A 25,524-nucleotide genomic window follows, 5' to 3' on the forward strand; every position below is an offset into this window, starting at 1 on the left:
TAGTAAGTATTACAAGGACAAAAAGAAAGAAATCATGTTTACCTGAATAGTTTTCAATTTAGTTTTGAAATAAGTGTGTCTCCAAAGGAGTGGTACAGAAGGGAAAAGAAAGTTTTGTTAAAACGTTTGAAAGTTAGAAGTTAGAAATGGAAATTTTAGGTGTTAGAAGTTGGGAAGTGGAATAGAGTTGAATGTTAGGAGAAATGATTAAAAGAAAAAAAGAAAAAAAAGAAGAAAAAAAGAAAAGAAAAGTGTTTTTCAGAAGTGAAGGTTTAGAGCAGAGGGAAGGGTATGGTTATGAGCTGCACACTGACATACCCTCTCAGAAATTGCAACACCAATTTTGACTTCTTCCCCAAGTCTCAATTTTGTCAGAAACCCCCACCCCGCACCCTCCCCTCTTTCTGTTTTTTTCCTTTCACTTACCTCTCTTCATTCTTCTAATTTAACTCATATTACTTTTTTATTTTAACTTAAATTGGATTCTTCGGAAAGTAATTTTATAATTTACCGAAGGGTAATTAATTTGGTGGTAAGAAGAAGAGGAGAAAGCAGGAGGAAGAGAGGTGGGGTTTGTAAAACTACTTTTTCATCACATCCTTTCCTGTTTTCCCTGCCCTACTCTCTGCCACTCACACTGCTTCCCAATTAATACTCTCTCTCTTTATAAAATTATTTTATTCAAAATAATACTTTCTTTTTAATATAAATTCTCAACTTCTAGTTTCAAATTTGTACCCATTGTTTCAATTTTTAAGAGGATGTTTTTTTTTAATTAAATACTATCTTTTTAGGGTTAATGGTAATTAATATATCATATTTAAACTATTTTTTTAATATTTAAAATTTAATGTAGTGTAAAGAGAGTATATGAATCTAAACAAATACCTGAAATTATAAATTAAATATAGAAAAAAGAAAAAGAGAGGAAGAGATCCGTTTTAGTTATTGTATTTGAAAAGAAGACAACTCCTTCCATCCTGTTTGAGTTTGAGATTTGCGAAACCCTAATTCCCATTTGAAAACTAATTTTTACTAAAGCAGGATTTAGCTTGACATTTTAGTAAAACTCTCGAGGCCATGATATACACAAAAATCCAAAGAACAAAAATTAAAAGGTGAAAAATGAGAATCATAAACAACATAAATTTAAAGAATATTGTGGAATATACATTGTGTACATTGTGAGAGTGTGTGTGTGTGTGTGTTTTTTTTTTTTTTTTTAATTTCACTTTTTCCAAAAAAAAAAATTAGGGAAAAAAAGTTAAAGGAATGCCTTTTTTTTTTTTTTGATTTGGAAAAAAGTAACCCAATTTCTGTCCCTTTCTTTCTCTTCCCCTTACTCCTCTGTCATTGTGTCTTCTAATTTCTTCTCCCAAAACCCCAAACCCCCATTTTCTTCTTCTTTTCCATTTTTATATAAATAACCCTCCCCCCCTCTCTCTTTTCTTTCAACTTCAACCCCCCCACCATTCCTCACTCACTTTCTCTCTTTCCAATTTACAAACCCAACCTGCTCCTGCTGCTGCTGCCTCTTCTTCCATGGAGGTATCTCATCAATCTCTATTAACCAACCCTCATTTCTCCTCCTCCTCTTCTTCTTTTTTGTACTTTATATTTATTGTGTTTTTTCTTTTCTCTTTTTTTTTGGTTGCATAGGATTACTACTACCGGAGAAACTACATTCCCAGCTTCGGTAACTGGGAATGGAACGACCATCTCCCTTTCTCCCACTGCTTTGAATCTTCTAGAATCGCGGGTTTCCCTCACGACACCGATCTCTACGTCGCCGGCGATCTCTACGAGAATGACGTGGTTACCCCAGCCATGATCGTCGTCCCTCGCCCCAGGGTCCGTTCCTCTTTTTCAACTCTTATTCTATCATCATCATTATTTATTAATTCCATTCTTTTAAATCACATTTTGTTGTTTATTTCTTTCAATGTTAAAATACATAGAAGCATAAAAATATGATTAAAGATTTAATTTAATGTTTTAGTAATATTATTTACTTTTGAAAAAGAAAAAAAAAAGAAAGGAAAGTGATGATAATGAGTGGATCCACATGCTTGCTCTTACATTAAGCATGCTCATAACCTTTTTTTTACCTTTCAATGTACAAGAAAAGGAAAGGCAAAAAAAAAAAGAAAATCAAGTGCGTGATAGGCACGTGACATTACATTTAATTAATGAATTATTTATAAGACTAAGTAGAAGGAGGAAGGGAAGGAAAAGGGTAAAAAAGAAAAAGAAAAAGACTTTTGGAAAAATGAATTAAAAGTTGTTGGCGGGTGATGCAGAGGAAGCGTGACAGACAGGGGAAGCAATCAAAGAAGGAGAAGTGGGGAAGCCCAAGTAATGGAATGAGTCATAATTATTCAACAAAGCCAATGCCAAAGCCCGTTGATGAAGATTTGTATAAAATTTCTCCTGACCTCCTTGCTGCCAAGTCCAAAAAGGTCTTTTCACTTTTCCCCTTTTCTTTTTTAAATTTTAGATTCCACTTTAATACATTTTCCCCTTCATTAACTTCACTTTTTCTGGTAACAACTTGGTATCAATATTTCCTTCTCTATTTTTTTTTTTCTCTTTTGTAATAAAAGATAATACATTAAAGAGGTTTCACTTTGAGTTAAAGATGGTATTTCTTCGTTTGGATTTTGACATTACATAACCTTATTTATTCAATTGTTTTTAGAGAATTATTATAAATGGCAAAATTATTGAAAATATTTACCATAGATCTGATACATCTGGAATTTTACGAAAATGATCCATTTTTCTTCAACATTTTTGTAAAACTCTACTAGAAAGATGATGGTAAGTTTTGGGTGTCATTAGAATGGTTTAAATTTATTTGAAATCTAGAGAGAAAAAACAAAAAAGATACAAAAGTTGAAAATAAAACTTCTTGTTAATACTTTTCTTTAAATTTTGTTTATGGGTTATGAACTTATGTATGTATTTAATTATAAATGGTTTTTCTAATGTATATATGTTTATTTATGCAGAAAAGAGGGCTGAGTTACATAACAAATTGCTTTGTGCCAACTTGTTTGATTTGATATGATTTGAAGAAGAAGAATGAAGGGGAAAAGAAGATGAAGATGATGAAGATGAAACTAATGGGAGAATGAAATGAATGTATATTTTTCTTATGAAAAGAACAGAGAGAGAGAGAGAGGCCAAATAGTACATAATCTTTTGGGATGTTTGGTTATCAAATTCATAATTATATATAATATATTTATCACCAAAAAAAAAAAAAAAATTATCATAGAGAGGTGCTGATTTTTAATTTTTATTTTTGAGAGTGTTTTTTCTTTCTTTTAAAATTAGAGGGGAGAATTAATTGTACAAGGTTCTCCCATTGGTTACTATGTTTACCTTTGGATGTGTAATGAATATTCTATATTTCAAAGTAAAAGACCACCACCTTTATTGGGCCTTCCATTTCACTATTATTTCTCTTTTTTTGGATTACATTTGGACCTATGAAGAATATGCTTAATTAATTCTCACTCTATCCTTTCAATATATTTTAATGCCATTTATTTTTATTTACTTTTAACCATCTTTATACAAAATAATTAATATTTCTTTTTCTAAAATTTGAGTAGTACATGGTGTAAAATTAGCACCTAAAAATTTAAATATCATTTTTCTCTCTTATTTAAATAGCACTTATTTTATAATTTTCTGATTTATACAGTGCCATTTGTTTTCAATTAACCAATTAAAATTAAAACCAAAGATATTATTTGAAATAAAAATGCTAGAAAACAATGTCTAGTGAGAAATTAGAAAAATAAAACCTAATAAATTATTATTATTATTGTTGTTGTTTTTACAGTTTTGGCTTTCTTTCAAAAATGAAAAAAAAATTAAACTTTTGATTTCTTTCAATTTCAATGAATTAGCGACTAATTTTAAAAAAAATGTAAACTGATTAATTTGAATAAAATAAAATAAAAAAAGAAACAAGTTTTGAACAAAAACACAAATTAAGAATAGAGTAATATTCCCAAAGTTAAGCAGTTTCAACCATAAATAAACTCTAATACATGTTTAGTGTATAAGATATATGTTTTATAATTCATTACATATGGTAGATGAGAACTTTTTAATGATCCTTATAGCTAATAAGTTGATCTATTAAAAAAAAAAAATAGAATGCAATAACATATTAGATATAAAATTGAATTTTGTCAACGTTAATCTTTTAATTTTTTATTTAATACGTTCATAGCTTTTTAAAATATTTACTGTATCGAGTAGGAGCCTATCGACGTGCAAAATGAAAACTTATAAATTTATTTAGTGCTATTTAAAGTTGAAATATTTAGTAGTTATAAGTTTAATTAGAGATACACTAAATTTGGAAGGACTATGCTTATAGTTTAATTTGAAAACCAAATTAGTTCTATTTATAATTAACATGACTTTCTAACTTTCTTAGAGGTCTGAAGTTTAATCTCCACACGTTGCTCTTTTTATATCAAAAAATAATTTATTAATATATAATATATAAAAAAAAGACCGTTTTGGTTAATTAGTAGATCGATCAATTTAAGTTTTTGAAAATTATAAAAAAAATGTGTTGTCGGTTTGGAGACGAACCAAACCTCTCATGGCTCTATCAATTATGGTAAGTGGCTCGGTCTCTAAATAGTATTATAATATTGTAACAAAAACGAAGGTTGGAATTATTTAGGTATTAAAGAAAAATGAAAGAGATGGAAAAACAGGTTGAAATTAGAGTGAGAAATGTAGCGATGAAGAAGAGAGGTTTGAAAAGGAGAAGTGAGAGAGAAAAAAAAAAGAATATGAAACTCTCTGTCTTTCTTCTTCAAATGGGGAATCCATCAAACCCTTTTTCTTTCTTCAATTTTGGGACCAAACCTAACCTATATTTTGACTTTTTCTTCTTCTTCATCCTCTTTTCTTTTCTATGCCTTTCTTCTTTTCCCATCATTACACTACACATTAATCAATTCAATCTTACAAAAACTTTCATACATATAACCATAATGCACTCAAACACTCTTTTGAATCTAATCAAATCCCTTTTTCTTTTTAATTCAACAATCTATTCTTGTTTCTTCAAAAAAAAAAAATGATAATACAATTTACTTTCGATTAAATAGTAAATTCAATCTATATGATTTTAAACATTAAAGCTTAATTCGTATGATTTGGTGGACGTTGTAAATGGTGTTTTGATTAGCATCAACTTATACAAACTATTAATTGGTTATGTATATAATTGTTCACTCCCTTTAATGTGTTTTTTTTTGTCATCATTACATTACTGATTAATGAATTGAATATTTGTATACAATCATGATGTGTTTAATTGACTTTGTAATCTTCTTAAATCTTTCACATAACAATAATAATGCACTCACAACATAAAACATAAACTTTTGAATCTTATAAAAACCTTTCTTGGGAATTGAAATTGATTCAAAAAAAGTAATATTAATTGGAACCCAATGAATCACATGCCTCACTTGTAAATTCCAAAATGAAACCTACCTACCCTACTTTTATCTTCTATCTACAACTTACTTTTTCATATTATATCTATACACATCTCTTCTTTAATCTATTTCTAATATACCCATCCTTACTTCTCTTCAACTACTTCTAACAGTGAAGATTATGCACATTGATAGTATAGTTAGTTGTTATCAATATTTGATTAATGTGAGACATCTCGTTTCATTCTTGTATCTTTTTTTAATTTAAGTTTTATAATTAATTTGAACATGACTTAATTGATTAAGATATGAAAGATCCAATCTCATGTTGTTGTTGAATGAATATATATATATAAGTAAAGGGTTTGAGGGAACCCTACAGATTGACTTTGTTGCTCTTCTTCATCCTTTTTCATGTCTTTCTTCTTTAGCATCATTATGTTACACATTAATCATTCAATATTTTCACACAATCATAACTCTATTTTACTCGCTTTTTAATCTTATATCAAAACTTTCACATAACAATAATGCACTACTTTTTTGGAGATCAAACTTATAATATATATATATATATATATAGCTTCTCAATTTGAATATATATATATATATATTCTCTTTAATAAAGACTGTGGGATGGATGTATTAATTTTCAAAGTGGGACAACATAAAAATGAACTTTTACAAGTCTTTCTTGGCTAGGTATCATTACATTTCACATTAAAATCAATTCAATATTTTCACATATAATGATGATGCACTTATAGGACTTTTTAATCTCTATAAAAACTTTCACATAACTATAATTGCACTCAATACACTTTCTTTTTTTCTTTTCATTTTTTTATTTATAAAATAATTATTTTTTGGGATTTTAAATTCATACAAAATATTCTTTTTAGAACCTAGTGTGTCTCTTTGGATTTCTCCATTATAAGTTTCTTGTTGGAATTAATTAGCCTATTTTTTTCATTTATATATATATTTACACACAGATAGAGGTAGTTTATTGTTTATATTTAAAAATAAAAAGTTAATATATCATTTTTAAATTTTAAATTTAGTCACTAATATTAGTTTATTGTTGTTTTTTTATAATAATTTGTAACTTATAGTTTTTTCCCTCTAAATTTTAAACACTTTGTTCATATCGTTTTCTATAAAAGCTATTGTTATTATTATATAATTAGTTTTGCTAGAAGAGACTAAAATTAATTTGGACTATTAAAAATGAAATTAAAATATAATAAACTTTAAAGTTAAAATAGCATTTTAATCCTAACAATAAAAAAACCTTTTAAAATGATTAAGCATCCATACTAAACCATTGATGACTAAAATTTGAAAGATTTTTCTTTCGCAACATATTTACATTTGAGTGTAATTATTTGTTAGAAATTGGTAACACGACAAAGAAATAATAAGAAGCAAGATCATAAATGGTCATTTCTTTCCTTTTCACCTTGTTTCTTGAGGTGCTTTTTTCGAATAAGAGAATCAATATCCTCTGCAAAATCTACGACTCAGACATTGTAAAAATAAAAATTTTGTTATTTATTTAGATGATTGGGAGAAAAGAATTTATTCGAAAGGGAAAGGATGGAAAGAAGATAGAAAAAGAGAGAATTGAATTTAAAAAATGGTGTCTGAAGATTGAAAGTAAAGCAAAATTTGTTTGTAGTAATATTGTAGAATGCAATTGGGGCATTGGTTTTTGTCATATTGGAATGGTTTTTCAAGAACATATTAATTATGAGAAGTTGTCTTTTGGTGAAAGAGTCAATGGTTTTTGCATATTTCAAAGTGATAATTCCAATCCTCTTTGTTTGTTTCCTTTTTCTCATTTGTCACTTTCTCTTATTCCTTTTGGGGTTTTCTCACAAAAAACAGTATATTCTTCCCTTTTGTCTACTCATCAACTCTTTTTTTTTTTTTGGGGAGAAAAAATTAAATAAAGTAAAGCTGTAAAAAAAAAAAAACAACAAAAATCCAAAGGAAAAAAGAGGTATGATTATGTGTTTTTTTCTAAAAAAAATTGAATATGTTTGTGGATAATTTTATGTTTGGCTTTCAGTTGCCTAATTTTTGACATATTGATTGAATTTTAAAAATATGTATATGTGGTTATTTGGTTGTCTTTATTTGAATAATATATTTCTCATTTGCAAAACCAATATAAATATATATATATTTATGTAGAGAAATAAAAGATTTATGATAGATATTGCCCTTTTATCAGTCATTTTCAGCACCTATGTTATGTCACCATTTCTATTCCATGATTTTCAATTTCCTTCTTCTGTTTTTTTATATTATATTATGTTAAATTTTAATTTATATGACATAAAATTACATATTTGACCTTTCGATTTTGGTCATATGTTTTTTGGGGCTACTATGTATTGTTACTCTGAACAGATGCACTATTGATTCAATTATAGACGATGATTTGACACGTAAGAAAGTAAGTTAACTATTTGAAATAAAATTACCACTAAAAAGAGGAATTTTATCATCTTACCATTTTTTGGTTCGTTTTATTCTTATTTTATCTATTTAACTTATTGTCTAAAAAGCTAAATAGCAATATATGCTTTTTATTTCTTAACGTTAATGATGTGTCACATCGTTAAATACTTAAAAAAATTGTTTGAAGTTTAGAGATTAAATCTTATATAGATTGTCTATATTTGGTTGAATTTTGCTATTATATCAACAACAGAACCGTGTCTATCATTGTTATATTTTTTATTTTAAAGTATGTAATCAGTTAGCCAAAATGAGTATTGTTTGAAGAGCTTAGGAGCAGAGGAGTGGCATTGAGTGAAGAGCCAAATTTGGTAAAATCTCAAGCACTCCTTAACAACTCTCAAGTGGAACTATTATATAATTGAATATTGTGATTTTAACACTGCGAAAACAGATCGATTGTGTCACAAAAAAACCTATAACCTTCCTTTTGCAATTAAGCATCCCCCGAGGTAATGTATTGTAAAGAACAGTTTACATACAAATAAAGCAATGGAAAAGAAACTCTATATACACAAACTGTGTTGACTACTAAGCTTGCATGGCTCTAACTCGAGCAGTCAGTTCACGAACTTGACTCCTGAGACGTTCAGGATTGCAAAAGAAGTCAACGAAAACTCTACGTTGTAGCCCTACTTCCTGAGAATGATGTTTGACAATCTGCATTGCAAAGTAGAACCAAAGTCAGACCTGCTGAGACTGTAATGTGTATGGAAGTGCAAGGATTGGAATGTTTTATTCAACATTGTTTTCACATTTTTCATAAAAGTAGGAACAGAAATCATTGCTGATATTCCGAGTTTGAAAGCTGATTATATATTTTGAGTTCAACAGAAGTGGGGACAAGTGGAAGGTGAGGTATGCCTTAACTAGATGAACTATTTTCATATTGGCAAAAGCTTAATCTTAAATTTGGTAAGAAGATGTATTTCTCCTACATTATATGTTTGTTAATACTAGGACCACCTGCACTAACATACATTTTCTCAAACATCCAAAAGTCACAACAAAAGCTAGACACTAAGACCTTGTTTGATAATCATTTGATTTTTAGTTTTTAGTTTTCTTAAAATTAAGTCTACAAACACTTCTTTCATCTCTAGAAGGCAAGTCATGTTTCAAAATTTTAAAAAGAAAAGTAATTTTTTAAAAAAAGAAATTATTTTAAATGACATAAAATTTCTAAAAATATTTACAAATATAACAAAAAATCATAATCGATATGTGATGAACCACAATAGACCAAGATAAACTATTGTAAATTATGATATTTTGCTATATTTTGGTTCATTTGGCTATATTTGAAAATACTCTTTAAAAACTTGTTTTTGTCTTTGAAATTTGGCTAATAGTTAAACTCATTTTACTGAAGAAAGATGCAGATTATTGTAAAAAAAAAATTGAGAGAAATAGACTTAATTTTCAAAAACTAAATGAACCTAACTTTTGCAAATCAGGAATTCACAAATCAAAATAAAACAGAATAAATAAACCAAATCCTTTAGAATGACCGAAGAGGGAAGGAATATCAGTTATTAGTTATTAAAACCGTTTGTAAAGCATAAAATATTCCACATATCTAATGACAAGCAGATATTATTATTATGCAATTCACATAGCTAACACATTTATTTGATTGACATAATAAAAAGTTTGTAGACTTTGAACAAACAGCATAGATAATTCTTTTGGTAAATAAAAGTGAAAAATCATGAAAGAGAGAAGCAAATTATTGTTTCAAAGATTACCTCATTCTTTTTACAATGCTCCAAGGTAACTTCTTCAACTGCAGAAGATAGTTTGGCATTTATCTTTTCCATCTCATCCAGCTCTTTCATTAAGGCCTAGAACAAATAAAATATCTATGAAGGACAATTGTGCAAAAATAAATATACATCACAGCAAGAAAGACAATCTAAACACAAAAGGTAACAAACTAATTAAGGAAGGCATAGTTAACAATAATATGATAGATCAAGTTGACTTGGACGACTGCAAAGACAAATAAAAAATCTGAGCGTTACATTCTAATGTTTTGAAAAAGAGAAAACTATGTTATCTTATCTGTGTATCCAATGACTCCAACCAGTTTCATACAAGAATAACTAAACTACGCATTTGATATGAGCAATCCTTGCAAGAAACTATTATGATGAAGACTAATACCCGTGGAGTCAGTAATGGTTGTGCAGTTGTAGAAGAGGCAAAGAGTAATTGCTGCAAACTTTGAATAAGAGAGCACCTACAATTAATAATAGAAAGAGTCATTTATTGATAAATAAAAGTAGCATTCATATGTATAAAAAAAACATGAAATGGAAAGGAATATGGAATGAATGAAACACATTAACCAAAATCTAAAGCAGACCGGTTGGTCATAAGATCTTTCAAAACTGGACAATTCTTACAATGAAAAGAGCACATGGTAACTCAGCATGTGGCCATCACCAATATACAACACACAATCCAGACTGGTAGGTCATAAGAAATTTTAGAAGTTTACAAAAATTTTAAAGGTGGAAGTCCGAAGAATAGACCAGATTTTTTCATGTATCAAGTCCATAATCTCTTATACTCACGATATACGACAGTAGCACAATGAAAATCCTTTTTTACCTCAACTAGCTCTGCGTTCTAAAAATTGTATACACGTCCAAAAAATAGTTTTCTGAAAAATTCTTGCTTACTTGAAAATTCAGCTAATAAAGGCTAGCTCCACACCATATCTTGACCTTCATTTCAACAGCTTCTCCAATTGTGAAAGCCGTCAGAGCATGAATTATATTGGAAAACACTCTTCAAACACCAATGCTAGATTTCAAGACTATATAGATGGTCACCAACAGTCTTCAACCAGTGACCAACTGTCATTTGTTGAGCATTCTTGTTGTATTCCTTGTCAAAGGACGGAGGAACAACTGGACAGTCTATTTTGGAGTTGCGATTATGCACATGCTATTTGGAAGTTTTTCTTGAAGATGTTTGGCTTTAAGTTATCCCCACGTGGTTGTTAGGTGATATGATCAAGAAGGTCCTCCATCTGCCTTTTAAGGGGAAAGGGATATTTTTATGGATGGCAGTGTGTGCAATTTTATGGTGTATCAGGAGAGTGGAACGAACTTTTAGATGGATAGGGAGGGACCTTCTTGTTGTGTGGTCCCTTGTGAATTTTAAGAAGCGTTTGGAGAGCTAAGTTGGTTATTATAGTTTGTGTTTAGTGGAGAGCTAAGTTAGTTATTGTAGTTTGTGTTCAGTGGAGAACTAAGTTGGTTATTAAAGTCTGTGTTTAGGGTCCATATTATTTTAACTTGGGGTTACGATAGTCTGCATTTGGGATGCAATTTATTTCGGTACGAGTAGTAAATAGTAAACACTATAATAAAAAATAAAGAGGGAGAAAGGATATGGAGTAGGCTATAATAGCCCACTCCACCAACTTGAAGTTGGGGCCAAATACCACATCTTTGTTTCTCTCTACTCTCTAGGCATCAATGACAGATTATTTTTGTAATTATTCATTAGATCTTATTTGGCTTGATAGGAGACCCTTCCCTTAGGGCCCTCCCTTTTGTAGGTTTTTTTTTTTTTTGAAAAAAGTATGGATGGCCACGTGTCATTTATTTGGTCCATTAGACTTCCATTGCTTCTTTTGAATATTATTCAAGTGCACAGAAAAACTTAAGGCGTGACAGATATATGGATTTGACAGTCTTGTATGTAAAGGAATAAGATACTGACAGATCATTGATGCATCTGTTTCTGTCGCCCGGGAGGGAGTTTTCAAGATCAGATTGAAGGGTTCTCAAATCTGAATGAAGATGAGATATCTGTTGAATAATGCCGGGAGCAGACACATATGTTGATACTCCAGCCTGGATATCTGTACAAGTCAATTAAATTGTTAGAGCAAAGCAAACCCTCTTCAATGATTAACCTACGAGAAGAAAATTATTTTAAAAGGCACCAAAAAGGCAAGTTATTGGTTACAATGTCCAAGCAAATCTGTTCTAGTCCTGACAAATAAGCCTAGAGATAAACAATGTAGCACGAACATTCCAGTTCCAACCATAGAATACTCTGAATCAGATAGTCAAATCCTATGTAATTTCTTTTTTTTAAGAACAACTTTCATTAAGAAGAAATGAAAGAATACATGGACATAAAAAACCAAGCCCACAAAAGAAAGGGAATCGCCTACAAGAAGGGACTCCAGATATATATAATCGGGTCAAAGGGTAATTACAATCTTCTGTAATTGTAAATGACATTAAATGCAATATTAATGTTACAGTACATATATGTATTATTATGGATAATTGTCTGTAATCGTAATTGTGCAGCTTATAGTCCCATTCTGTAATTGGGTGTGATTCGTATTTTTTGGGCTTATTTTTGTACTACCCTTGTACGCCCTTTCATATTTCTTAATGAAAGTTCGGTTTCTAAATAAAAATAATAATAATAAACAAATAAATAAATAATTCAATCATCTCAATTTAATTCCAAAAAAAAAAAAAGAGAGAACCAAAAAACATGCACCCATTTATTTAATCGATAACCCTGTTTCCTTTAGAAACCACGTTCTCCAGTTCAGATAAGATGCGAAATTTTATGCTAATAGACCAGCATTGAATTTAACTGTGAATATTAAAATGGAAGATTATCCTTACTTGAATGTATGCTTAAAAGATCTCTGACACCATGCAGAAAACTATCGCGATCATCAACTGCACCTTGTTCTTGTACATCTGAAGCAGCTTGAATCAGTGCCAGGCAACGACCCTGAAGTGGCATAAACAATAATCATGGAACACTCAAACGGTGAAACTAGCATCTGCTCCAGACTAGAGTTTGGTTAATTCATAAAGAAAGCAGTCTATCAAATTAATTAATTAGCAGTAGAGCTAACATCAAGGGAAAATAATTGTTAACTAACTCAGACTTTATATTTGTTCGTAATTATATTATTTTCAATGAGAAATATGTAAACAGAACAATTTAGATGTGTGATAAAATTAAAGCGAAAAAGATTATTTCATTATTGCAAAACAAATATTAAAAGATGAGGTCAATACCACTCGTCCCTTGGTGGCTGACAAATATGCTTGAAGTTCTGACTCTATAACCTTAAGCAATGAATATGCTCCAAGCATGTTCTTCTTTTCCACTTGACAAGCTATTTTCAGGAATTGATGCCTAGCAAGCTGATTGACCAGATGACTGATGAACTGTAAAATGAAATTAATACTGTCACCAATGCAACACGTGTTGAAAAGAAGTCCAACTGTAACCACAGAAACACAACCATTGGAGGTACAATGTGAAACTCATATGATGAAACAAATTTTGCTTCAGGAATAATTAAGTTTCATCATTAGTTTTATAACCACAGAAGCATAATTGAATTAATTTTCCAGACGTCCATCCTTTAAGCAACACAGGTATCAATTTCTTTCACAAATCTCTCCAGACATGTCCCAAAAATTTGACATTTTGTTCAGAAGACAATCATTGGAGGCCACTGAAATATAGCTCTTGTTTTGAAAAAAGAATGAGTTTTGACTCAGAAATCGATAGTTTAAGTCTAGATTGATGCTGTTTAATAGGTAGGTACAAAAATCGGATTATTTAGATCTTAAATAAGCCTAGCTCCTTTTTTAGCCCACCCTTTGTCAACGTGTGGCTAGAGCTCTTCCATAGATTTGTGGATAGAAAGAAATCAGAATATGCAACTAAACATAAAAACATATAGATATAAATCTGAGTTTTCCAAATTATAGCCTCAAGTTGGAATCTCCACCACTTGTTGGACACTGCAGATTCTTCAGCGAGGGATCCCTCCTCTCCCAGACTCTAGATTGCATTTCTACCTTTTGCTCTATTTCAATACATTCAGGGACATACACAATAAACATTTAATGTTTTAAAATATATAAATAAATACAACTCTGTCCAACCCTACTAACAAAATTTAAATCATCAACAGACAGCAAATTCGACTAACATAAATCTGACCAACATAGTAGACATAGTAGTCTGATGGGAACCAGAGTTTGTATCTAACTTCAGTAATTGATCGTATTGAGTATAATACCTCGTTACAATATCAAAACAATATTCGAATGAATTGAGAAGATCTCAATTCCCAAACTAGGGCTTCTATTGCTATCCCATCTCTCAAGGATGAAAACAGTAAGCAACTAACACTCCAAAAATGATAACTAACTTTCCCTCTAAAAAATAAAAGACTATTTATATGTGCCCTAACTAATTTTATTTATTGCTTTCGAGCCTCCCTCTCTTCCGCATGTGTTAAGTCTTCTTTCTTCTTCTACTATATAGATGAATGATAGGGGGTCTATCATAGTCATTGAGGCTGGTAAAAGAGTTGTAAAGTAACTTAAATACAATGTGTCTCAACCCCAACGTGCTCACCCCATATTTGCAAATTAGTGACACTAGCCCAAACACTCCAATAATAGAAACAAAAAATACAAACAAAATAAAACATAAATTTCAAACCCAACTAATAATCCATAAGCACATACTTCAAGATGTTTCAAGCCAACCATAAGTTCATGAAAAAAAAAGGCAACTAGATCTTGTAAGGTCTAAAGTTTCATCAATACATAATTGTAGATATTGAGCATACCACTTTCTGTCTATCAATGTAGAACTCCTGACGCATGACCTTCAAATCATAATCTCCTAATTGAATTAATGTGAAGCTACATCAGAATCATTGATCATGATGATGATGATCATAATAATATTATAATCATAATAATCCAACATCTTTTAAAAAGAAAACCACTGTAGCTTTGTACCTTGTAAAATATATGTGTCTTGCAATTGAGCCAATTCCCAGCACAGATCAGGAATTGTCTGAGGGATAAAAGAAACTAGATAAGAATTACAGAATCAACATATATCATAAGAATTAAACAATCAACATATACAGTTCTGCACCATAATATAAGATTAGGAAGAAGCCATCAACTATACTGAGAAAAAGTATGTTTCTTGTTTATAATAATAATAATAGTAATTTTTTTTATTTAAAACACACACATAGACACTTATATCATATGATCTACCATAAGCTTTTTGAATAGTACAGTTACCACAGAAGAAAAAGAAACGTCCACTGATTAAACTTAAGAATCGAGATATGAGACATGAAGCTATTGAGTAAATAAATCTCAATCGCTCACAAATTCTAATAAATATTAGTACAAAGGATTCTCCGAGATGTACTCTGGGAGGTTGGTTGTAGTTCATAAATCAAGGAAGAAATTAAGAAAATTATTTGCCAAATACTGATAGTGCATTAGTACATAAGAATTAGCTCTGGTAATGAAAAAAAAAAGTCATGGTTTGACTAAAGTTTGACTTAAATAGTCTCGGATATTATTAAAATTGAATGAGTTAATTCCATCCCAAACTGAGCTGATTGAAGGTAAAGCTTCTTGAGGTAGACCCTAGAAACCCAAACACGATCACCAATCAAAAAGACCAACCATCTAAAAATAGATTAACATACAACAAAAAGAATGACTATGATCTAAATTGTAATAAAACTGCATGAGAGCAATCCAACGAATAACAGAGGACAGCAACGGCAAAAGAACTAGAGGCTCAATTCATGTACAAAGACAAACCTCAGATAACAATTTCTCCTCTTTATCATAGAGATTTGAAAGCTCCCCAACCAGTTCAGAATGCTTTCTCCTGTGAAAATAAGCATCATTTAGATAATCCAGTAAATTATCCAACTTCAATCTTCAAATTTCAAATCTGTCATCTGTTCAAGACATAAAACGTTTGACAACAGAATTTTAGGATGCCAAAGTAATACACTTTCTTCACCACAAAAAGACTAAAAATACAAATTCAATCCAAAATCTTCCCAATTCTCTAATTAGTCTTCAAAAATAAGTTTACATAGCAAAACCCTATAAAATTTGAGAAATATTTCAGTGTTCCTCATTCAAAATTTGAGTCATTCCCAACTATGGAGGATTGAAATCCATAAATCTTAAAGGACTGGATCATTGGAAGGTGTAGCATAAAAGGCTTAAGATTACTGGATTTGGTAAAAAGTTGTTATGGTCAAAGAACATTACAAGGTTATCTTACCAAAACTAAAAGAGGTTAAAATTAAAAAAGATGATGGTGTTTTAACAGTAGTCCAGCCAACAGTTCTTTTTTTAGCACAACAAATGTGAGGGTATGAGATTTGAACCCCCAACCTCAAGGAAGGAGTATATGTCAATTACCACTAAGTTATGCTTATGTTGATTGTGCTAAACAACCATTGCTAGCAGGTAAGCAAGCATGCCAGGATTCATAGTTCCTGTTGGAATTCTTTCCTTTTTTCTAGGCTTTTTCCTTGTTAGAATCCTAGAATAATTATGGAAAGATTATGGGAATGTATTCCTTATTTTCCTAAATCTTTTCCTTTTTTATTCCATTGTGTACTCTATTTATTCTCCCTTGTACCTATTGCTTTATTCATTAGAAAATAATAACAACACAAACAATCGTGGTTTTTCTCCCGGTACTCGGGTTTCCACGTAAATTGGTGTGAACTCGTTGTCTCTCTTTTCAATAGTTCCTTTACCAGCCAAGGTTGTCAAGAGAACTTTCTGGCAGATTGGAGGTTTCAGCAAGGCACAACAAAAACGTGATGGATGTAACACATTTACAGAACAAATATGATGACGAACAAGTTGTTTCAAATTGGGTTGTTTTTCATACTTTGTCAGGTAAACAAAATGTTTTTCAGAATCTGGGGTTACCTTGTCTTCCATGAATACTAGATGGGTTCATATACTATTTTGTAAATTTTGCTTTCTTTTTATTCCTATTTTTTTTTAAATTGCAAAGTTATCATCCTCGTTACTCATAAATATTTCATTTACTTTCAAGCATTCTTGTTTTCTATAAGGAAAGTAGTGCTCTTCCAACGTTCATAAACCTCTGAAGTCTCAAGACCTTGGAAATTTCTAAGTGGATGGCCTTATCACACAAGCTTCTCTGATAAACCTTGCCTCCAAAAAGAACATATAGTTATGGTCCGTGGACACCTATAATTTCTCAGTAAAATCTATGTTCAGTACCCTAAACCACAAACATGGCACACATCTTCATTTCTCTTTATGACAGAATTTGGAGGGACATCTGCTGAGGACTAAGCAATAACTTCATCGACGCACAGCATATGAATCTGAAGAAGCTCCCCTTTCAAGCTCTTTCTCCTTGTTGTTATCACATGTGTACAAAAAGTTCTGAATCTCAAGGCTACTTGTCCTTTCCTTATGAATTTACTACATCCAATGTCACCATGTCAAAGGGAAAACATGACTAAATATAGACATATAGCTTCAACATGCAACATCAAAGTCACCACTCCTTATGTTTTTACACTTAACATCTCCCCATGTCACCACGTCAAGGGAAGACATGACTAAATTAGAACAATATCATCCTTCTTGTATGGAGAGTTTATAGCAAATGGAGTAAAAAAAAATTAAAATCAACAGTTTCAGACTTCTGTGAAAGTTGAATAGTTGCTTTTGTCTATGAATTAAGAAAACATTCTTTGCTTGAGTTGGAAAAACTTCTGTATTTATTAAATTGTTTATTATCCTTTTTCTTCTTGTTTTGGGCCAAGGGTTTTGACTACTCTGTGTGGGCTTTTAATATATGTTTTATATAGTAAAAACAAATAAATTAACGAAAACATGTGCTATAGCACAAGCAAAAAATAGCAAATTGGAAATGAACAAAAATATTTACAGTATATACAATATTTTTTAAGAAATTTTATAAAAGAATAATATAAGAATCCTTATAAACAATCAGAAGTACAACCACAAGCTCTAAAGCTTTAATTTCTGAAGTGAAAACCGCCAAGCCAAAGAAATTATTTTATGAACAATGATGCTTCTTTAAAAATGTTGGCTATTCTTTTATGTTTCCATTGCCCTTATCTAAATTTCGTATCAAACAGTTAGACACAAGCTTAAAAGATCTTAAAGCACAATCAGATGCCCTTTGAAACTGTACCTGAGAGAATGAAGATCAAGATGAATATGGGCTTCATCTGACGTAACTTGTGACTTGAGAACCATTAGAATAGCTTGCTGCTTTGCATTTTCAACCTGAGCTTCGACCCATTGTCTTTCACTTGTCCCAAAACTAAAATGCAAAGACACATATCCCAAATCAACATTAGAATACAATAAATCAACAAAAGAAGAAAACCAATTGATGCACCTCAGAGCCAAATAACAAAAGAGAAACCACATGCAAAGAGAGAGTGTAAGAACTTGATGAGTATAATAGGGCCCTATGAAAGAGAAATTAGCACAAGAGAGAAACAACCAATAGCCCTCAGCCATGATGGATTTCTCAGAATCTAATACACAATCATTTATCATAACAAATACTGGAACAGTAAAAGCATGGTCCAGATGATGGACGTGGAAACTGTGTCAATGGTATTTAAACATGCCTAGGCATTAGTGTCTTGTTACTTATGAGTTCTGAAGAAAGAAGAAGAAGAGGATGAGGTTAGGTATCAACAATAAAATTAGCAAATCTCATAAAACTGTAAGACTATCCTTTGAGGAAAACCATGCCCCAGATTATGTAAAAACATGCATGATTTGAAGTCCATGTGTAAATCTTATGAATCATGCTTTAAAAAATTTCCACATTACCAAGGCTAATGAACTAATAACTTCTTGACCCCAAATAACCACTTAGGAATAAAGCATTAAGAGCAAGCAAGTAATGCACTTGGCCATAAGGATAAGAAATAAATACATCGAACGTAGCCTTTGCAACTCAGATACACGTTGATGATGGGATGTCTCCAAATCTGCAAGGAGAAAAACCAAACAATCTGGAAATCAATCACAAGTGCATTGAAAGTCAGACTCGGATCACTCACCCTTCCCTCCATCGAAAGAACGACATTTTGCCAAAATGATGGAAAAACCACAATTTTAATTAATTGGTTTAAATTTATAAAACATCATACAGTACTACAGAAACCTGAAGTACCAGGGAAATATCAATAAGAACAAGAAAGGGAGAGCAAGATGATCAAACAATATAAATTACAGTGATGTTTACCCTCCACTTCACTTTTTTTCCCTTTGTTGGTTAAATCACCAATAAACCCAGTAGCTTAAACTAATGGGCAATTATTTCAATGCACTTTGACATGCCCCGGTTATGGCCTCAAAGTTTTGTAGAAGACCCAATAAGTAAAAATTAATGTTAATCGAGATTGTTAGATACTATATTAAATCTTCCTCCACCCATCAGCTTAAGCTTTTGGGTGAATTGGTGATTTAAGATGGTATCAGAGCAGATGGTCCAAAAAAGTCTTGTGTTCAAGCCCTTATGTTGTTGTTTCCTCCTTGATTAATGTTAATTTCCACTTGTTGGGACTTTCTTCATATTTCAAACCCACAAGTGAGAAGCAGTGTTAGATATTATGTTAAATTTGCCCCACTTGTTAGTGATTTAAGAGAGATAAAATGACATCACAAAAGCTTCAACACAAGACCTCATATACTATGTTAAACTATTGTGAACTCAAAAGTTTAAGCTAATGGGTTAGTGGTAAATTTAATACTTTCAATTCTTTTTAACCCTCTTTTTGGGTAAGAAAAAACAGTGAAAGATGAAAAGGATAAAATAAAGTTCACAAGAAATATACCTCTTACTAAGATATTTGACATGTCATCAAGACTCACCCATGAACATTTTGACTTTCCCTCCTCAGCAACTAGTCGATAAGGCCCCTAACCATTATCGCATGACAAAAACAATGAAAGCAAATTAAGGTAGAAATATGATCATACAAAAAATCAAATTTCATCAATATTAACAAAATTAAATATTTTAAAAAATAAATAAAAAGAAAAAAAAGACTAGCATTAAAAGACAATAAGAAAATGGAGAGTAAAAAGGAAAAAATATGTTTGTCCTGTAGGACCTTGAGAAAAAATAATAGCATTTTTAAAGATTTTAAGAGATTGTGGGAAGAACAGTTAGGTCTCTTGCTAGGTTTGCTTCCATTTAGGCATCTTTGTCCAAGGATTTGGCTAACCCCGTTCATCTTGAATCGGAGCTCTTTTTGTATAGTTAATCATTTGGTTCCTGTTATTTGGTTGTTTTTGTATGTCCATTTGTGTTCCATTTTCCACAATGAAACTTGGTTTTCCATTTTAAAAATATATATGTAATTTTTTCACAAAAAGAATCCAACTTATTCTTTAACTTTCATCCTTAATAATTTTGCTAACCTTCATGATAAAAGTAGTAGTATAGAATTACTACATGCAATGGAATATTGCATAAGTGAAAGTTTCTATTTGAAGACAAACAGATAGTAATTTGGTATTAGTGTCCTAGTTATTTCAGAACGTGAAGGGTTCAAGCTTCTGTGTGCTCATGAAGGTATAAACCTCGTGTTCAAATCGGGCAAAACATTCAAGGCTAGAAATTTGAGTCTTGCTGCAAGCCTCAAAGCATCAGCCTCAAAAACCTTATTGAACATTCGTAACTAATACTCCACATCAAAATTAATTAGAAACCTCGTGTCATTTCTTGGCTTGGGATTGAGAGAATCAAATCTCCCTTCCCTTATGTGTGTCACATTTTTGCTCAAAGAAAGTTCTATGTTTCCTTTAAAAAAAAAAGGTGTTATCACATTTTGTCATAAGTGAAATCTCGATGGCCAAAAGTTCCCATCATACAATTTTGAATTCAAAAGATCTAAGATTCAAATCTGCATACCGTGTCTAGTTGTTTAGAAAACCACTGATTTAGCTCCTTTATGCAGGATGAATCCCCAACCAAGTATGGATGAAAGTCGGAATACGCCAAATAAATACCATCCTCTGCGCAATCATTCATATTCATAACTTCAGAAGGAATCAAAGAGACGAAAGAAATGAAAAAAATTTGTTTAAAAAGAATTAAAACTTAAATTATTATCTAAGAGATTGGAACTGTCAATGTTGCAAAGCAAATGGACATGCATGATGCTCAAGCTAAAAAGTGATTAGAATCATTTGTTACAACACGTACAAGGATTGGATACACTTGCAAGTCAGATAAAATAACACAACCAAACGTACCTCTTCTGCAACAATACTACCCATATCTAGCTAGATAGAGAAGACGAATAATAACAGCAATTAGATAAAGCACTCTAAGAGGAGTCTGTAGAAGACATCAGTACAGACAACACCCACGTTAACAAGAGGAGCCTCTAGAAGACATTAATACAGACAACACCCACATTAACACTTTTATTTTTCTTTCCCTGCTTCTCTCCTCCTTCCCTCCCATTTCAAAAACAGCCAAGAAAGATTGGTGATGACATTTTCCTGAGAGACAATGTGGTTTTAAGAAGGGAAATTGTAAAATTCAACGGTATCTTTCTCCTTAAGTACACACATGACATATTTAATAGAGAAAAATCAGAAGAATCAAAATATAAGCTTCAAATGAAACTAATTTAAATAACTGACTAAACCTTAAAGTAGTAGAATAAAAACTCGTCATAAAAAGTGATAGAACAACTAAAATAATACCATCGCCAGAATGATAATGAGCCAACTCTTGGGCTGTGGATGCAATCCTTCCAAGAACTGCATTCATCTAAATTACAACACGAAAAAAAAAAAAAAAAAAAAAGGCATTTTAAGATGTCTTAAAATGAAATAATTCACCAAGTATTTTCAAAGAGGGAAGGTTTACAGTTACAACGGGGGGAGACAAAAATGCCATATAAGATGAAGCCCGATTAAAAGTAGTAAAGAAAATAGACAATAAGTTACGTGGAAACCTGAGTAATGGGAGAAAAACCACAATATGACTTTCTTATTAATTTCTCATATTAACAAAAGATACAAGGGGAAAATAAATAGACAACATGTTTATGATAAAAAAGGAAAGGAAATTAGGTTAAATCCTTCCTTGGGTCCAAGCCCACTAATTCTAACAAGACATTAATTAAAAAATTATGGCACAATAATTTATCTTTAATTGTCCTTTTGCTGCTGCTTGCTGAAAGGACTTGTTAAGAAATTTCAAAATTAATTGGTGTTTCCCCAACAGGGCCTCAAAAGCTTTATTTCAGCTACTGAGCAGGACTCCTTCCCAAGGACAGACTAGACCTCTCTTTTTTTTTTCTTTTGGGTAGAAACAACTTTCATCGAGGAAATGATGAAAGAATACAAGAGCAAACCAAGTCCACCTAAACGCCCCAACTACAAGAAGGGGGTCCGACTAATTAAAATGTTATTGATGGAATAATTACAAAAGGTCTTAAAAATCAAAGCCCATAAGGATGTGTGAAATCAAACCAAAATACCAAATCTCACAAAGATCCCTTACCCTACTGTGAAACACCCGAGATTGTCCCTGTCTCCTCGAACATCTCAAACAATAGCAGACACTCCAACAAGCCCCAAAAAAACACCTTTTCTCTTTAAAAGGGAGATTGAGAAGGAGCTCCTCAATCATCACTTGAACACCTATGTCCAGCATGGCTGACTCCTAATTCGTGCATAAGAGGACAGGCTAAAGCTCTTTGATAATTGGAAACCTTTTTGATAATCCAATGGCATTGGGGATCTTTGAAGTGAGCAAAATGATAGTGTTTAGATGGTTGGAAAGATGAGCGAAATAAACCACCTGTTGGCTTCTTTGGAAGGAAAAAAACCATAGAACTTTCTCGTATGAGTTTACAACTTCTGAAACTTTTTTGAAAATATGCAGTTTACGTCCTCAACTCAGAGTGCCCTACACATTTCTTTTTGTAATTCAACGTTTCCTTACCAATATAGATTGGAGGTCTTTTGTTTCAAACACTCCTTATTAGTGGTTATACAGAAGATTAAACACCACACGTTAGACACAGAAATAAAGCAGAAACGATAAATTGTTCACCCCATTGTTTATATACCTCTAAATTCCTGGCAGAGATGCTATCATCTATACTCGTTAATTGTCCATTTACACTAGAAGTTGCAGCAACTCGTGCCCGTCTCCCTTGAGTCAAAGTAGAAGCTTGGCTTGTAAGCATATCATATTGAGACTGAAGATGGCTAAGTTGTCTTTGTAACTGTAATGCTTCAGATTTATATGCGACGGTTGCTTCTCTACCAATGTTGAAAACAAGATTGTAAATGACATAAGCGGCAGCGATACAAACCAAACACAAGAACCTATTTTAAAGAATGTACACAGTATACCACCTTATCTCCTTCAACCCTTCTTCGCCTCCAAAAAGAGCGTCTTGGTTGTCTCGTCTAGACGAAAATGCCGAAATGCTATCATAAGCTGAATCCAAATCCTCCCCCTGTTCGACAAACCCAACAATTAAAACCCAACAACTCTTCTATCAAAACAAAACCATACTGAAAAATTCTAAAGAATTTCACCTCCAAAAGCTTTCCCTCTTCAAGGAATTGCCCGTACCTAGATATTACACGCCAAAATGACACTCGCCGATGAGTAAAATTCAAACCCACTACAAGCATTCACAAATTAACCAAAAAAAAAAAAAAGAAAAATACGAAAATGGGGAAGAGGAAGTTACTGGGAGAGCTCGGAATGGGAGAGGACATTGGAGGGGCGCAAGCTAGAACAGATCCAATCGAGAATGGAGCGAGCATCGTCGTACTGAAATGGCCATTCGAAACTGTCAGGGTCCAATGCTTGTGCGCCTTCATACCCCAATTCGCCCAACAAACCGCACAGCCTCGCGCCACTCATCTGCAAGTATCTACAAATTCTTGTCCTGAACCGATGTTTAGAGGGAAATTTTGAAGTGTGCCGCCCTTTTCCGATCACTGATTTGAATGTCTACCAAAGAAATGGTGAAATGAAATGTGAATTTTTCAAAAAGCGTTACCATTTATCCCTGTGGGGATTTTCTTTCATAAGACTCCATTCTTTCTCTTTTCCATCAATTTTCTTTCCCAAGTAAGAAGCAAAATGGTCCAAACTAACAAAGTTCTTACAAAATATATTGTAATTAAACTCTTTTTTAGAAACATGTTTCCTTTTCTTTTTTTTTTTTATTTTTTCATAAGTTTCCCTTCAATTTAAATTGTTTCGTTTTTTCTATCTTGTTCTTCTTGTTTTGTGCAAGTCCGATACTTTATTGAATGGAATGTTAACATTTTATTTCATTTTCTATATATATTTATTATCCACGAACATTCTACTGTTATACAATTTTACCAATATTAAGGATAGGACAAGTAATGAGCAATCATTTTCAACTAAGGATAGGACAAGTAATGAGCAATCATTTTCAACTTTTTTACGTAACATAGTTGATCATTTTAAACTTCTTTACATTTTTTCTCTTGGGTTTAGGGCAAACCAAAAACGGAAATTCGAGAAAGACATGATAATGAAACAGTGGTAAATTTAGCATAATTGAAACTTTGTGATGATATGGTATGTGATTGTTGACCACATGGTACTATCGACTTTGAGATACATGTTTGATTCAACCACCTACACAATATTGTCCAAGAGAAAAAGAACTTTAAATCTTTGTATTAAATTAGGATTTTTGTACTAAATAAATTTGAAAGAATAAAAATTAGTTGACATTTTGATAACAAAACTTGTAGTGTTCTTTTCTCACTTTTATCCTTATTACCCACTTTCTAGTTCTTCATTTTTTCCCTTATACTCTTTCTTGTTCACTTTCTCGCTTAGAAAATCTTCACACATTGTCTACGTTTGAGAAACAAATCTTTCTAACGTTTTGCTAGGTACAACCAAGTTTTTTTCTTGCTCTAACTCACTTTTCTCATTCTTACTAACTTTCTAGTTCACTTTTTTGCTCTCATTCTGGTTCGTGCTCGATCTCTCTTTGAACTTGGTTTGCATAAGATGTAGAAAATCTTCATAGGTTGCCATTAATTATGTTCATTGTCATCATTATTGTCAAGACTGATAATGCATTATGGTGGAGAAGAAATACAAAGGTAAAATGTAGAGGAAGAAAACAAGGGAAATGGAGTTTTAGTGAGATAAATAGAACAAAAGTTGAAAAATGATTGGCAAAAGATAGATATTTAAAAAAGAAAGCAGCTTGAATAGAGTCATACCACATTGTTTCTAGTAAAACCAAACTCAAATAACATTTTTGCCATTTTTTATCCACTAAACTAGGTTGTTGAATTATAAGTTGAAATATAAATTTAGTTCTTAAATTTTTAGATGTTTTAATATTTGAAATTCCAATTTGAATCCAATAAATGTAGAAACTTCTTCAATTTGTATTCTATAAGTCTTTAGTGTATTATATCTTATTTTCATTCAAGTATCTACTAAACATAAATGAACATCAATTACTTAAAAAGAATTGAATATATGAAAGAAATATTAGATATAAATTTGAAAGTTTAAGAACCTAACAACATTGCTAAAAGTTAAGAGACTAAATAGATATAAA

The 25,524-nt window shown here is 31.5% G+C and overlaps 2 protein-coding genes across 2 annotated transcripts; one reads left to right on the plus strand and one right to left on the minus strand.

The window, feature by feature from the left end:
- The first annotated feature begins 1,374 nt into the window (after positions 1-1,374).
- LOC101219200 lies at positions 1,375-3,458 on the plus strand. Its single transcript, XM_004150287.3, has 4 exons — positions 1,375-1,548; positions 1,660-1,851; positions 2,301-2,459; positions 3,012-3,458. Exons 1-4 carry the CDS (start codon positions 1,543-1,545, stop codon positions 3,063-3,065), a joined length of 411 nt encoding a protein of 136 aa, XP_004150335.2. The 5' UTR covers positions 1,375-1,542; the 3' UTR covers positions 3,066-3,458.
- Positions 3,459-8,319: 4,861 nt separating this feature from the next.
- On the minus strand, positions 8,320-24,053 carry LOC101219437 (AUGMIN subunit 3). Its single transcript, XM_004150288.3, has 18 exons — positions 23,647-24,053; positions 23,489-23,525; positions 23,303-23,406; positions 23,011-23,206; positions 21,635-21,701; positions 20,832-20,935; positions 19,750-19,834; positions 18,846-18,900; positions 18,084-18,215; positions 15,674-15,743; positions 14,840-14,897; positions 14,665-14,720; positions 13,088-13,240; positions 12,683-12,794; positions 11,751-11,892; positions 10,179-10,254; positions 9,761-9,856; positions 8,320-8,672 (listed from the first exon to the last, which is right to left on the minus strand). The coding sequence occupies exons 1-18, from the start codon at positions 23,820-23,822 to the stop codon at positions 8,544-8,546; spliced, it is 1,848 nt and encodes a 615-aa protein (XP_004150336.1). The 5' UTR covers positions 23,823-24,053; the 3' UTR covers positions 8,320-8,543.
- Between the last annotated feature and the right edge of the window lie 1,471 nt (positions 24,054-25,524).

Source organism: Cucumis sativus, chromosome 7 (genome assembly GCF_000004075.3).
Source record: "Cucumis sativus cultivar 9930 chromosome 7, Cucumber_9930_V3, whole genome shotgun sequence".
NCBI lineage: Eukaryota > Viridiplantae > Streptophyta > Magnoliopsida > Cucurbitales > Cucurbitaceae > Cucumis > Cucumis sativus.

Bases quoted from the DNA above. Each gene is read 5' to 3' on its own strand.
- LOC101219200 (XM_004150287.3), top strand. The intron at 1,852-2,300 runs GTCCGTTCCTCT...CGGGTGATGCAG, and splicing joins TCGTCGTCCCTCGCCCCAGG to AGGAAGCGTGACAGACAGGG. The intron at 2,460-3,011 runs GTCTTTTCACTT...TTATTTATGCAG, and splicing joins TTGCTGCCAAGTCCAAAAAG to AAAAGAGGGCTGAGTTACAT.
- LOC101219437 (XM_004150288.3), bottom strand. From the start codon at position 23,822: ATGAGTGGCGCGAGGCTGTGCGGTTTGTTGGGCGAATTGGGGTATGAA. The intron at 20,936-21,634 runs GTATTATTTTAG...ATGATTGCGCAG, and splicing joins TCATTATCATTCTGGCGATG to AGGATGGTATTTATTTGGCG. The intron at 8,673-9,760 runs GTAATCTTTGAA...TTTGCAATGCAG, and splicing joins AGCATTGTAAAAAGAATGAG to ATTGTCAAACATCATTCTCA.